The 15426-nt window shown below is 35.9% G+C and overlaps 2 protein-coding genes across 2 annotated transcripts in view; one reads left to right on the plus strand and one right to left on the minus strand.

Moving 5' to 3' along the window:
- Positions 1–273: 273 nt before the first annotated feature.
- TTC14 (tetratricopeptide repeat domain 14) lies at positions 274–10706 on the plus strand. The gene is made up of 12 exons (XM_026498110.4): positions 274–616; positions 1092–1216; positions 1322–1521; positions 2472–2556; positions 2716–2845; positions 3142–3297; positions 4137–4208; positions 4827–4946; positions 5046–5168; positions 7195–7312; positions 8259–8368; positions 9171–10706. Exons 1-12 carry the CDS (start codon positions 456–458, stop codon positions 10081–10083), a joined length of 2313 nt encoding a protein of 770 aa, XP_026353895.2. The 5' UTR covers positions 274–455; the 3' UTR covers positions 10084–10706.
- CCDC39 (coiled-coil domain containing 39) overlaps positions 10700–15426 on the minus strand; it is a 41385-nt gene continuing 36658 nt past the window's right edge. The window contains exons 19-20 of the mRNA XM_026498124.4: positions 15267–15352; positions 10700–13883 (exon numbers count right to left, since the gene is read on the minus strand). Of these exons, the coding sequence (XP_026353909.2) occupies positions 13727–13883; positions 15267–15352 (243 nt within the window). The 3' untranslated portion in view covers positions 10700–13726. The remainder of the gene's footprint in view (positions 13884–15266; positions 15353–15426) is intronic.

Genomic DNA, 15426 nt, shown 5'->3' on the forward strand with positions numbered 1-15426 from the left:
CGTTTGGGGTTCTCACCCTGGCACTGGCACTTAGAAGCGCCTCACTAAATAGGTGGACGAATTATTATTTAGTCTAGATTAGAGCCCGGGCTACCTCAACGTAATAATAACATCACAGAAATTTTTAAAAAACAAACTTCTCACACATCACTACCTCGTAGCGATAGGCAGCCCTTAGCTCAGGAAATGCTTAACCCCGCGCTTCCGGCTTCCGTAGTCTCGCTGCCTTTCGCGAGACCGAGGCGGAGCTCCTTCGCGCAGCTCCTCCGCGCCGCCGCTTGGGGCGATCCCGGAACGCTTCCGGGAGACAACTGTGTAAGTGTCTGTGATGTGTGCTTCCGGCGGCTTCCAGGCTCGTTCCTCAGCCCCCGGTTCTACCAGGCTGAAGTAGTGGGTACGAAACGGGAGGGGGGGGCTAGCAGCCCACCTGTCGTTGGGTCCAGCAATCTCTAGCCATGGACCGGGACCTTCTGCGGCAGTCACTGAACTACCACGGGCCGTCACTGCTCTCCCTGCTCCGGAGCGAACAGCAGGACAATCCGCACTTCCGGAGCCTGCTAGGGTCGGCGGCCGAGCCTGCTCGGGGACAGCCGCCCCAGCAGCAGTTACTGGGCAGGTAATGGGACAGCGGCGCCGCTGCGAGACGGGGGAGGGGACGCAGGTGAGGCCCCACTACCGCCGCCGGGTGGCTGAGTCGAGAACGAGCCGAGCCGCGGCCGCGAGCACGTGAGGATTGCGGCGCTGGTGCAGAGGGCTGGTTGGTGGAGGGTTCCCGCTCTGGGTGTGAGGGGACGGGGGGGATGTGGGCTGAACTTTTTCTTTGGTACTGCCTAGTAGAAGCTTGGAGTTTTTAGCCAAAATCCCTTAGGCTTCGTTATCTGGAGCTTCGGGAGTTGCTTTTTAACTTTCCTCGCCCTCCACCTACAGGCTGGTTGAATGAGAGAATCCCTGATTAAAACTTTTTATCGGAGGATGTACGGCCCGGAGTTTAGGATGACCCGATTGGGCGATGAAAATCATGAGCATAAGCTTGGACGTACTGAAAAGTTTTACCCATAAACCAGTTTTCTTAAATTTTGTTTCCTTTTAAGAAAAGAGAAGAAAGTTGACAACATTGAAATACAAAAATTCATTTCCAAAAAAGCGGATTTGCTTTTTGCGCTTTCCTGGAAATCAGATGCACCTGCAATTTCTGAAGTAAATGAAGACAATGAAGGTGAGTTTTATTAAAATATTTTGATTGCGGTTTGGGGTATTTCACTGCACCTGAGATGAAGCAAAGTACAGTGCTCTCGTAATTTTGCTAATTTTTTTTTTTCAGATGGTTATGCAGTCATGCCACCTTTAGAGCAGTTCATGGAGATACCTAGTATGGACCGGAGAGAGCTGTTTTTCCGAGATATTGAGCGTGGTGATATAGTGATTGGAAGAATTAGTTCCATTCGGGAATTTGGGTTTTTCATGGTGTTGATTTGTTTAGGCAGTGGCATCATAAGAGATATATCTCACTTAGAAATAACAGTGAGTTACTTTTCAGTTATTTGATTGCTTCTGTTTTTAAGAGTCCTTCTCAATGCAAGAATTATGTCTTTGCATCCAGTTGTACTTGGGTGTATCCTGCTGACATAGTTTCTAGAAAGAAATATTAATTGGAGAAAAATAAAGTATGTTTTCTTTTTAAAAAGTTATTAACGGTGATCTAGTTACTTAGATAGTTTAGTCCTCTTTCTGGTTTTGGGGGGTTTATTTGGTCCCTTTGGTTGGCAGGGATAGGGTCTTTCTTTAAATGCTCAGAGATGTCAGTGAATATAGTGAGATTGATTGGTATTCCAGGCTTATTTCTTCGAGCATAACATGTTCTCACTTATTTAGTATTTGGAGTTAGATACCTGCATGTGGATAATTTGAAAACAAATTTCTTATTTTTATATTTACAGTAGTTAAATGTAAATGATTTGTACATGTACTTTATAAGATACTTTGCCCAAGATGAATTGTCTTGAAGTTGAAATAGTGTGTCAATTTAAAAGGTTTGATATTTGCTGTCTGTCAAGGCAGATGATAGGGGAAGAAAAAGCAGGATAGACTGGATAACAGACATAAACTTTGGAGAACTAGCATTTAGTTTTCATTGGAATTCTCGTACTTTCTTCACAGTTTTAGTTTTGTTTTTAAGAGGCATAAAATATCCTCGTTTTGTTATCCATACGTCTATTTGGTTCCTGAAACTAATAGTAAATTTCATGAGATTTTAGTTTTTGAACTGAACCAGAAAACTTGTTTTACTGTGTTTGGGCACGGGAGTTGCTTATAATTAAAATCCTTATTTAAATTTAGACTTTAGAGTGCTAGTTGTTTTTTTAACATTCTTGTCAACTATTAGCTGATTGTACTGAACAACTAGGATAAAAGATGATACTTCTCACCAAAGAATGAAATGTCTGGCATTTTTAAGATACTTCTCATTGCAGGCTCTTTGTCCGTTAAGAGATGTACCTTCTCATAGTAACCACGGGGATCCTTTATCATATTACCAAACCGGTGACATTATTCGAGGTGATCAGTTTCATCATATTAATAAAAAAGTAACAGTTGTCAGATTTTTGTTTATATTAATTTTGAAAATCTGTCTAATGAGTAGTGTTTGGAAAGATTTATGTGTGTTTATGTTTTGCATTTTCTTGTTAATCAGCTTAGTTTCCTTATTTTTTTAAGCTGGAATCAAAGATATTGACAGATACCATGAAAAGCTTGCGGTATCTCTGTATAGCTCATCTCTTCCACCACATCTATCTGGTATTAAATTAGGTGTAATTAGTTCTGAAGAGCTTCCTTTATACTACAGGTAATCTATCTACATTATTTAAAGAAGTTAATGCAAAACAGTTTTCTTGATTAAAAACTAGCAAATTGTGTCCAATTTTTGGCAAGGTAGAAGATAAATTTCTTATTTCAAAATGTACTCATTTTTATAACCTTTAAGTAAAAGAAACCAAAATAATATTATCACACCTTCATATATAAAAATGATATGAGTATTTCTTTAATAGAAATACTATTGTGCTAATTTTGGATGTGCTAATTTTGTTAGTCATTTCTAAATTTTTGTTGTGTGTTTTGTTTTTGTTTTGTTTTTTTAAGGAGAAGTGTTGAATTAAATAGCAATTCTTTGGAATCCTATGAAAATATCATGCAGAGTTCCTTGGGATTTGTTAATCCAGGAGTAGTTGAATTCCTCCTAGGAAAACTAGGATTAGATGAATCTAATCCACCGTCTTTAATGAGAGGCTTACAAAGGTATAGTAAATTAGTTATTATTAAGTGGTAAAGGTAAATGGTGCTGAGCTCAAAAGCTATATAACTGAGAGACATATTTGGCTATTCTAAGCCTGCTGGCAGCAATATGCCAAAGAATGAATGAACTAGGAGATCCCACTTCCTTCTGGAAGGGAGTTTGTTGTGATTACATTTGTAGAGAAAGATGCAGAGAGTTTTTAAGAATTTTATGTTTAAAATACTATTTAACAATAATAGTCATTCCTGGGGCGCCTGGGTAGCGCAGTCGTTAAGCGTCTGCCTTCGGCTCAGGGTGTGATCCCGGCATTCCGGAATCGAGTCTCACATCAGGCTTCTCCGCTAGGAGCCTGCTTCTTCCTCTCCCACTCCCCTGCTGCGTTCCCTCTCGCTGGCTGTCTCTCTGTCACATAAATAAATAAAATCTTTTAAAAAATAATAATAATAATAGTCATTCCTGAGAGTTCAAGAATATTCTTTTGTAAGAGAAGAAGCAAACTGTAAGGGACTTTTAATAATAAAGAAAAACAGGGTTGATGGAGGGGAGGTTGGTGGGGGATGGGCTAAACGAGTGATGTGTATTAAGGAGGGTACTTGTGTTGAGCACTGCGTATTATGTAGAAGTGATGAATCACTAAATTCTACTCCTGAAACCAATGTTCCACTATATATTAACTAACTAGAATTTAAATAAAAATTTGAAAAAAAAATACTCTTTTGTGGATGGAATATAAATTTCTTGCCTGGGATTTACTTTTTCAGTGTTGAATTTTTATCTTTCAGAGTAAAGTATTGTTACCAAAAAAAAAGTATATAGTTTGACTTTTATTTTCTTTGAATAGCAAAAACTTCTCTGAAGATGATTTTGCTTCTGCATTAAGAAAGAAACAGTCTGCATCTTGGGCTTTAAAATGGTATGGAAACTTTTTGTCTTTCAACAACTGCATTATCTAGTCTAAAGGTTAGAATAAGGCAGGCAGGGGCGCCTGGGTGGCGCAGTCCTTAAGCGTCTGCCTTTAGCTCAGGGCCTGATCCCAGCGTTCTGGGATCAAGTCCCACATCAGGCTCCTCCGCTAGGAGTCTGCTTCTTCCTCTCCCACTCACCCTGCTTGTGTTCCCTCTCTCACTGGCTGTCTCTGTCAAATAAATAAATAAAAATCTTTTAAAAAAAAAGAATAAGGCAGGCATTTTTAAGTCATAATTAAGACCAAATTTGTTTATAAATGAATTAAAATGATGCCTTTTGACATTAGCTTTTTTATAGGTGTAAATTGTGTTATGTCGTAAACTTAACAGACTTGTTTTAACCAACATTTTCCATGTTTTTCAAAAGGAATTAGTATATTGATACATTGATTTCATAAATACTTGTTATGAGATTATCCAAAGGCAGGATACTTCCTACATATATTGAGAGTATTGAAGGCTAAACATTAACCACATTAAATTTGTTTTTTAAAAATGTATCCATGCTAACATTAAGTTTGGATATTCTGAGAAATGTCTGTGATGCTTTACAAATGTCTTTTTAGTGTGAAGATTGGAGTTGATTATTTTAAGGTCGGACGCCATGTAGATGCTATGAATGAATACAATAAGGCTCTGGAAATAGACAAACAAAATGTGGAAGCTTTGGTAGCTCGTGGAGCATTGTAAGTGAACCATGGCTTTTAAGGAATATTGATAAGGTAAATGTGTACAAGATTTATGAATAGCTCACAAGATAAATTCTTCTAATTTCCTATCTCTAGATATGCAACAAAAGGAAGTCTGAACAAAGCAATAGAAGATTTTGAGCTTGCATTGGAAAACTGTCCAACTCATAGGAATGCAAGAAAATACCTCTGCCAGACACTTGTAGAAAGAGGAGGGCAGTAAGTATCAGATTTTGTTTAAAATTTAAGTAGAGATCTCATGCTCAACCAACCAGTATAAATAAAATCTTGAACTTAACACAAGGAAATAGCATCTTTAACTCACTGAATTCAAAACACCCTTAGTTTCTATTTTGGTTGAAAATGTTTTTTAAATATAGTCCTCTTTAAGCTTTTTAGTCTTTTTTTTCCATATTACTGAAGTTCTTTGTGATTGGAGGTTGGAGATATTTTAGCATCTTGAGTTTATTGTTCTGAACATCTATTCTCATTACATAGAAATATAAATGTAAAGGTCCAGGAAATTAAGTATTCTTTTCTTAGACATAAACGATAAGTTTTTGTTTCAATAGGAATTTGATTTCTAATTCATTTCATCATTCTAATAGTATAATGCCAGAAATATGAATTGAGAGTTCTGTAGTTAATTGTGAATATTTTGCTGTTATGTTGGCTGTGAATGTTTGCTGTTTGCCCTGTGCAATAAAATCCACCAATTCGGATTAGATGGAAGAGCAAATCATTAAGAACAAACCCTGAAATTTATGTTACTGTCCTGATACACTGGCATAATACCTGGCATAGTAGTTGTATCATAAATATTTAATGACTAACAGGCTAGTCTAATTCAGAAAATATTGTGAAGAAACATAATATTCCAATATAAGTAATTTTAATAACCGCTTGCTAACAATAGCATTTTTTTGCAACTAATTTTTTTAAATAGAATTATCATTTTTCTGTTTCATGAATTTGCCTAATTATTCCAGTTTGTATGATCATTCCAGAATTCCAAATTAAGGAGTTTTTTGCAGTATTTGTCTTTAACTCAAGAACTTCTGTTTAGACCCAAGTGACTGGAGCAGCTTTTTACTTTCTCACTATGTAGACAGTTACTAAAATATGGCTGTCTTATTACCTGCATATTGATGTCTTCTGGCTGAGTGGATGGCGACATGATCTATATGCTATCCAAGCCAGAAATGTTAATAGTCTTCAGCTGGTCCCTTACTGCCCATATCCAGTCTGATACAAAAGTGATCCCATTGAAGCCATTGGGTTTTTGTGGGGTTGGGTTTTTTGTTGGGGGGAGGGTCACTTTTTTTTGTTAACTTTTTCCTACTTTCAAAAACTGAAAATATTTTACAAATCCTTTTCTGCTCTGTATACAAACTTTCTAATTTTGATTTTTCATATACAGACATGAGTTTCATCTAATAATTCTTTCTACCAGCTAGTTGTAGTATAGATGTATGTGTTGGTATTTCCAACTTCATCAGTGAATTTTCTGGGAAATTTTTTCTGCCAAAAGGAAGATTCTTCATAAACTACTAGGAAAAGCCAACCTCAGTAATTCTGTGCTAAAGCTCAAGATTACACTAAATTTAGAGAAGACATTGGCTAATCATGTTTTCATATATCATACTGAAATCCCAATGCTGGACATATAATATGGCCTTAGTTACCAGTAATGAATTCCTACCTTTTTTAATTGAGATATACTGATCTATAACATTATATTACATTTAGATGTACAGCATTATGATTTGTTGGATGTATATATTGCAAAATAATTACCACAACATTTTGTTAACATCTATCATTCCCACAGTTACAATTTTTTTTTCTTGTGAGAACTTTTAAAATCTACTCTCTTAGCAGTATTCGGATATATAGTATAGTATTACTATAGTCACCATGCTATACATTACCTCTCCAGGACTTAATTATCTTTTAACTGGAAGATTGTATATCTTGACCACCTTTACCCATTTCACCAGCGCCCTCCCAACCCCACACAACCACCAATCTGTTCTCTATGAGTTTAGATTTTTTGTTTTGATGTGGTCTTTTTACCAAAGAAATAGCAGTAAAACGCACATGATTTAGGTACTGCTCAATTTGGAAAATGTTACCAAACATGGTTTTTCTCTAATAAGTTCTCTCATATTAAGCTTCTGACCTATATGCATATTTGGGGATTTTTTTGTTTTTATGAAAAGCTAAATCTCTGTTTCAAATTTAGGTTAGAAGAAGAAGACAAGTTTTTAAATGCTGAAAGTTACTACAAGAAAGCTTTGGCTTTGGATGAGACTTTTAAAGATGCAGAGGATGCTTTGCAGAAGCTTCATAAATATATGCAGGTGATTCTTTATTTCCTCTTAGAAATTTAGTAATATTTGAAATTGATGCCAAAACTTAACTTTCTTATAGGGAATACTATTCTAGATTACTTAGTCAAGGCATTGCGAAAAGCATGTTTTTAGATACAACTTTTCCTAATTGGGTTTGACATTACTTCATAGTGCCTTTTCTTTTTTGTTGGTACTCAAAAGTAAAAATAGCCCTATGAGAAAATCCCTACTGCCTACCTGTGGTATGTGGTTTTGAGAACTGTCCTTGTAGTGAGCTTTCCTGGTGGTTACAAATTCAGTGTTGTTTCTGAAATTGAGCTAATTATAAAAACCTCTTTGAGAAATATTTTGTACTGCCTTTTCCTGTAATACTGATGATGATGTTTTCTCATGCATTTTCTTCTGAATTGGACCATTGCTGCTGTGTCTGTGACATCTGGTGCTGCTCATCCCCATCCTCAAACTGGAAAATGATCTCTTATGTAATCATGCGTCCAACTGGGCTGTGCTATTTTTTAAATGGTTTGTATTTGAACATGGTGATTCCTCCCTCAATTCACCTTAATGGAATTTATTTGAATTTTATTTATAAAATTTGTGTCCTGTCTAAATTTTTCAATTTTTTTTTTTAATAATTTTTCATGTATTTTATTATGTATTTTATTTTCTCCCTTTCTTGCACTCTGGGTCATGGGTACCAATGCAATGGCTTCCCCTTTTTTCATGGAATACCAACTGCAATATGGTCCTCAATGCTGTTCTGGCTATTCCAATGATTAATGCCAAACACTTGTATGATTAATTTTTACATGTTAAAAATACTTATTGCTGGATATATGGTGATTTGGGTATACCCCATTTGGTTTCTGGTTGGGGGGTGGTCTTTTGAAAACTGGGTTTTATATATTCTGCTATTTTTAACGTGTGGTTTTTTCCGATATCTGGGTTCTAAAAGAAATCTTTGGAATTAAGAGAAAAACAAGCTGAAAAGGAAGAAAAGCAGAAAACAAAGAAAATAGAAACAAGTGCAGAAAAGTTGCGTAAGCTCTTAAAAGAGGAGAAAAGGTAAACTATGATATTCAGTATTTTTTAACTTAAAGCAACTACTGAATTGAACCAAAGTGCCATGTGGAGGTTAAAGTAAGTAAAAAAAAAAAGTATTGAATCATAATCAGTGATACTTTGTAAGTATGTGTACCACAAATTTTTCTGTAGAAGAAATTAAGCAAAGTGGAATCTAAAGGTAGAATTCTGCAAAAGAAAGGAAAGAAAGAAAGAAAAAAAAATCTTAAAATATATAATAGTTTTAATTATCTGTATTTTAGGGAGAAATGTTTTAGAACTAGAGCAGTGGTTCTCAACGGGGGGGACATTTTTGGTCATCATAACTGGTGGAGTGGTACTAACATCTAGTGGATAGAGGTCAGGGATGCTGCTACACATCCTACAGTGATACCCCCACCCCTACTATACCCTATGTTCCAACAAAGAATTATTCAGGTGAAAATGTCAATAGTGCTGAGATGGAGAAACTATATGTTAGAGGTAGCCAGATATAAAACTTCATTTCTCTCCTTTATGTATTCAGATGGGCTTAAATTTTTTAGACAATGTTGGAAATGTGACTGTGTCTTCAGAAATAATGGATTTGCTTTCAGTGACAGTTGTCTACACAGTATTTTTTCCCAAAAGTCATGCCTGATAGTAGAATTGGATATTGTAGTAACAGATTATTATAGTAATTGCTTATCTAAACTCACAGCTTTTATGAAACCTTTAAAGAGAACAAAGTAGGACTAGAATCTTTATGGATAATCGAGAACATTTTTATACTTAACATATTTGATGGGTTACCTATATTTTTTAGGCTAAAGAAGAAAAGAAGAAAATCAACTTCTTCCTCTTCAAGTGTTTCTTCTGGTGATGAATCTGATTCTTCATCATCATCATCCTCTTCCTCTTCCAGTCACAAAAGGCATAAGAAACATAAGAGGAACCGTTCAGAGTCTTCTCGAAGTTCCAAAAGGCATTTAGCTAAGGCCTCCTCAAGTCAGATAGATCAGAATAGGAAAGATGAGTGCTTCCCAGTTCCAACCAATACTTTAGCATCTTTTCTTAACCAAAAACAAGAAGTGGAAAAACTACTGGAAAAGCAGGACAGGTTACCTTATCAAAAGAAACAGGTAAAAGAGAAAGATAGATGCCCTCTCTCTTCATCTTCAGTTGAAATTCCGGATGATTTTGGAGGTAGGTCTGAAGATCCAAGAGATTTTTATACTCAGGCAAGTAGTAGCAAAACAGAAAAACCATATAAATCAGAAAAACATTTTTCCAGTAGAAGAGATTCCTCAGATTCCTTTTATAGGAATTCAGAGGACAAAGTGAAAACTTATGGTTATAGAAGATTTGAAAAAGATACAGAGGGAAGAAAAGAGCACTATAGAAGGTGGGAGCCAGGTTCCGTGAGGCATTCCACCTCACCAGCAAGCTCAGACTACTCTTATAAGTCAGTCGAAAAATATAAAAAATACTCTTACTCTGGATCACGTGATTTCAGTAGACATGAGCAAAGATACCCGTTAAATAAAAATCAAGGAGAATATGAAATAGAGGATAATTATGAGGAGGACATTAAAACAGAGGTTCCAGAAGCAGATGGACTAAATAGCAAAGAGCAGTCAGAAAGTGGAATTAAAAAAAATTTACCTCAAAATTTACTCAATATATTTAATCAGATAGCTGCATTTGAGAAAGAAAAAGGAAATAAGCCAAAAAATTAATATGCCAGGGGACTTGGAACTGTTACACAAAAGGCTACTTATGAAAGTTTTGGGTCTTCTAGTCCAGAAGAATCTCTGCTCCTAAAGCTATTTTATTTGTAGAGATTGCAGAAAGCAGATGCTTTTTAGCTATTCTCAGCATATTTGTTTCAGTTGTGGGTCTCCTCACAGCTTGATTTTCTAGGCTTTTCATGTGTATGTTTCTGAATAGTATTTCTTACTGTGATGATTTAAACTTCACCTAAAGATAATTCTCGAAGTATTGCTTCCTCACTGTATTATAGTGTGTGAGAATTCCTTGGGTCCACCTTATCCTGCTGCTTGAGAGAAAATTAAATTTGTTCATTGAACACTTGGATTGTTTTCTTCAAAAATTATTCCACTGTCTTTTCTGTTAAATTCTGTCTTTTCCCTCAGCTTTTGAAAGAGATACACAGTATTTGATTGTTCCTTAAGTACCATTTTATATTGATCATTTATTTAAATATCAAATTTTTTGTATAACTTCTAACATTATATACAGATTATCTGTCTTGCCTAATTGACCTCTAAAGCTTGATTTAATTATAAATGGTTTGTGTGCCAGCTTAACAAGTACCTTAGGAATAAAGCCATGAAAGTTGGATAGGGGCCCATTTTGCTTATTTCTCTCTCTCTCACTCTCTCTCTCTCTTTTTTTAAACCTTACTGTTAGTGGTATAGCCCTAAGAAATTTCTTAACTTTAAATATTGTCAAGACCCTTAGAGACTATATACCAGGCAAAATTAGATCAGAATAACAAAGAATCCTTTTAGCAAAAACAGCAATGGGAAGAGAAACACACTATAATTCTGGTTTTCCCCTAAGAGAAAGAAAATTGGGAAACTCCTAGTATTACATATGTCCAGTTGGGAGGGCACTGGGCATGTTTTTAATTAGCCTAGAGCTGGCCTGTCTTTCCTCTTCTTTCAGTACAGCTCTCCTAACCACTTCCCTTGATGCCTCCTTTCTTAGTGTCTGAATAAATGACAAGGCCAACAAAACCTGGTTTTACTCAATAAATTCCAGCAACTAGAGCTGAAGAAGTGACAGATCATAAAGATCATCCCAAATTTGAAAAGAGATTTGGAGATAGAGATAGGAGTCATGGTGTTGATTTGTAACAGTCTTTAGAATCTTTCCAATTTCAGATTCTAGACACCAAGTAACAACAGGCCTTTAATGCTATGTCTCTAAATCATTCTAACTGGGTATGTCCTGTTTGTGGCCTTCAGACTTTAGTGTTGGGAGCCTAATGAAAAAGCTGAAGTTTGTTTTACAGTGGAACAGAGAAAGAAACTGGTCAAAAACCATGGGTAATAGCAGCAGAAAGGTCACTCATTCATCTTTGTACCAAGAAACTCATCTTAAAAGAGTCCCTGGTTTGTTTTGTGTATTAATAGCTCCTGTGTCATCCCTGCATAGTCGTACACAGTGGTTTTTGTAAAGAGTGAAAATTATCTCGACGTGGTCTTTAACCTTTAGGAATTGATAGTACATCTTCGGTATTTTACATACACCATTTTATTTACTAAAATCTCTGAGCATCACTATCAACCAGCACTATAATTTTCCAAGGTGTCTTTGTGGCTTAATGTTACATTCAGGTACAAGAAAATTAGGATAGTACCTTACGTAGGCCTGCCTGAACTTCGGAATTCCGTCTTTCCCAGAGTTTCTTTCCTGGGACATACTGAACTTGAAGAGAGTATACAAGCCAGTTTCTAAGGATGTGTTCAGGAAACCCACCACAGCAAAAGAGTATTGGGGACTGACTTACCAAGAATTGTTAGTAATTATCTTCAGCAGTTTTTTTCCTTACCATTATGTCTGTAGTTTGTACACACCCAGACTGTGTCTCGGCTTCCACAAATAACTTTCTAACACAATAGGTGGATGTTAAGATAACTCTCCACATTTGGAGATAATGGGTTTGATCCCTGTGTCGCCATTTAGCATTATACACATGAGGTTGGAACTGTTTATTTAGTAGAGTTAAATATGCTGGCCTAGAGCCTAACCATTCCACAAATACTGTGCTAGCCTTTGGGTGGTGACTCAGTAATAGGTAGAAGTTGTGTGCGGTTCCTATGTCAGGGCCTGTACATTTTGTATATATTTTATTATTTCAGTAAACTTGTGGTGTAGGTAACTCTTACTGTCTCAGGATTACAAACAAGGAAAAAAGCACAGAGAAGCAACTTTCCTAAGGTCATAGAGCTAGTAAGACAATCCCTGCCTCCATAAAACACAGTGTTTAATATTGAATTGCAAGTTCCAAGTAATCTATAAAGTAATACAGTGCAGAGAATAAGAACTTGAGTGAACACACAGTGACCATAAAATTAATCAGTTTCTAGATCTTCTAAATCTCATGCATTTAGAGCCATGTTTTACAAAAAAATTATCCTAATCATTGGACTTGGCTATACCATTTGCTGGCTATTTCTAAAAATAATAAAATGTTTAAATAATGATCAGGAAAAACAGGTTTACTGCCACTACTACCTTTCAGAAGGAACTGTAAATGACACTTCTAAACAATGATAACTGCTGTGACAAATTCTTTCAAGGTTTGAAGGAGAAATGTTAGGTATATAGTTTCTAAGCATATACATATATATAACTATTTAAAAGTGAGTTTTATAACATAATCGTACTCCACACTATATTCCAAGAGTTGAAAATACTGGGCTCATGTTCTATAAGGTATTAAGTGGAATAACTTTCTAAATCTGGTAGTCTACCTCCAATGTAAATTTATGGGGTTCCTGTTGCAAATCAAATCACACCTAGCTCTGTGTCTACTACATCAAGAAGGTCTTGGGGAAAAAATGTCTTGAACATTCTTATTCTTTATGCTTGGTTGTATCTTGAAAACAAAATGTTTAATGTGTTTGACTTCTTTCAAGATCAGAGTTGAGCAATTCCTAGAAATTTAAGCTGTATTTTTATTGATTGATATGCAGTGCTCTTTCCCATTATTGGGGGGGGGGGGAATAAATGCTATTTTTTTGTTTAAAAAAATTTTTGAATCATACCAAAAGAAGATACTAATAGACTCCTCCCCCAGAAGTCCAAGAAACATGTTTCTTTGACTAAATCAAACCTAATTTTAGGATTTTCTAGGGTAAATGAGAATTTTAGTATTATAAACTATTCACAGGACAGTGAATCTTCAGATTTTTCCTGAAGGATGGTGTTATATTAGAATTGAAGTAGTTTCATGGCTAGCATGAAATACTGAAGCAACCTGTTTTCTAATCTAACAAACATCAAAATAACAGTGAAAAACATCATTTTCTCTATGCTTATAAAACATGTAGCCTTGTTAAAGAATCTGCTATTACTGCTTTCCTTCTCTGAAGAAAACAGTATGGCAAAAGCTAAGAAAATTAAGCATTTCTTTGGCTTATTTGAACCTAAATTGCTTGACTTTTTTTTAAACTCAGTTTTCACATTTTCCATTGGGTCAGCTTTCGTCTAGTTATTGCATATTTCTAACACGATTTCAGTGGGCCTCTCTCTCACACCACTACACAGCACCCAAAAGCATAGGGTGGAATTCACTATCTTAATTCACTGTTTTTCTGTTTACAACTTATACAAAAGAGATTAAAATGTTTATTTGCTGCCCTTTTTGTTTTTACCATTACTGGAGCCACTGGTAGCACTTGGTGGCCTAGAAATATTGCCAGTCACTGAAGAGGAGCCTGGGAAGTTCAGCTCTAATACTTTAATAGAAGTCTGAGAGGCAGTGCTTGTGGAACTTCTGGAGGACCTACGGGAAAAGAAAAACAGCACTATTTTACATTTAATTCAAAATCTATTAGTAAAGACCCCCTTGCTAATGACAAAAGATACCATAATCCCACAACGAATTAAAGAGATCAGAAAGTGTAATACTACTACTAAATTTTAAAAACATAACCATTAATGTCAAAAAATTAGTTCAAAGAAAAAAAGGTAATGAACATAGTTTCAAACTAGTTCAACAAATATGTTTCTATATGAGAAAAATATTTTCAACCATAATCAGTTTAGAAGTGGAATTATTTTAAAAAAGTGGAATCATTAAACATTAAAAAGGGTTTGCAAAAATCATTAAGCATAAAAAAGGGCCATGGGAATTTGGGTGCTGGCGAGAGTGACTACAATAATAGGTTATGTAATCTAAGCTAAAGAAGAAAATGAGGCCTAATGACAGGATAAAGTGGTGCGGTCATTTGAAAAGCATAACTATAGCTATACAATTCTGAAATGCTAAGATTTAAAAATATTAATACAGCGGTATTTAGGTGACTGCTTACCATGTTTATGTAGAAACAGTTTTGTTCTACTTAAACACTGTCTTTCAGGATGTCCCTTTTATTTTCTGAAAGCTCGCTGGACAAGTGAAAAGTAAATGGCTATTGAACATAGGAGATTGGGAATTTTAAAATTAGGATCATTAATAATTTTTATTTTGTCAGGGAAGCACAAGAGGATTGATTAAATATCAATGTACCTGATAGAATTCTGGATAAAACTACACTGCAGAAGTAAAGAATAATTTCCTTTTTAGCAAAATAAAGCAGCAAAAATGAAATAAAATTCTGACTACTTAAAACATAATGTGGTTTTAACCATAAAAATCATACTCCATATGTCTGTACATTTAAGTTGCCTTTTAATGGTTTAAAAAATTCTCCCTGGGGGCGCCTGGGTGGCTCAGTCAGTTAAGCAGCTGCCTTTGGCTCAGGTCATGATCCTGGAGTCCCCGGATTGAGCCCCACATCAGGCTCCCTGCTCAGCGGGGAATCTGCTTGTCCCTGTCCCTCTGCCCCTCACCCTGCTTGTGCTTGCTCACTCTCTCAAATTAAAAAAAAAAAAAAAAATTCTCCCCATACTCAGGGTTAACCATGCAAGATGTAACCTCCAAAATTTCACCCTGCTTTATCCTACTGAAATAGCTGGAAGTTACAAAACACTCCATGTCCTCACAGAAACTGTGACATTAGACAGAAATCAGAAGGAAAGAGTCTTGCTCTGCTGGCTGTGCTCTGCATACATGATACTAACATAGAAAGGTGGGTAAGGGTAAGGAGAGCACTGGCAGATCCAGTGGCTGTGGCAGTATTTGCACAGGAGAGAGAGTTAAGACGATTTTTAACCTTCCTCTTACCTTGTTGATAACAGTGAAGTCTGTGAATGAGATCTAGAACTCTGGCGACTGCCTTTTGAACCAGCTGTAGGTAGTTCTAAACCACTCTGAAAGAATATTCAATAATGATCATTAGTACCACCGCATTTTAGAAAGAATATTTTTAATTAGGCTTCACTTT

Source organism: Ursus arctos, unplaced genomic scaffold (assembly GCF_023065955.2).
Source record: "Ursus arctos isolate Adak ecotype North America unplaced genomic scaffold, UrsArc2.0 scaffold_4, whole genome shotgun sequence".
Classification (NCBI taxonomy): Eukaryota; Metazoa; Chordata; class Mammalia; order Carnivora; family Ursidae; genus Ursus; species Ursus arctos.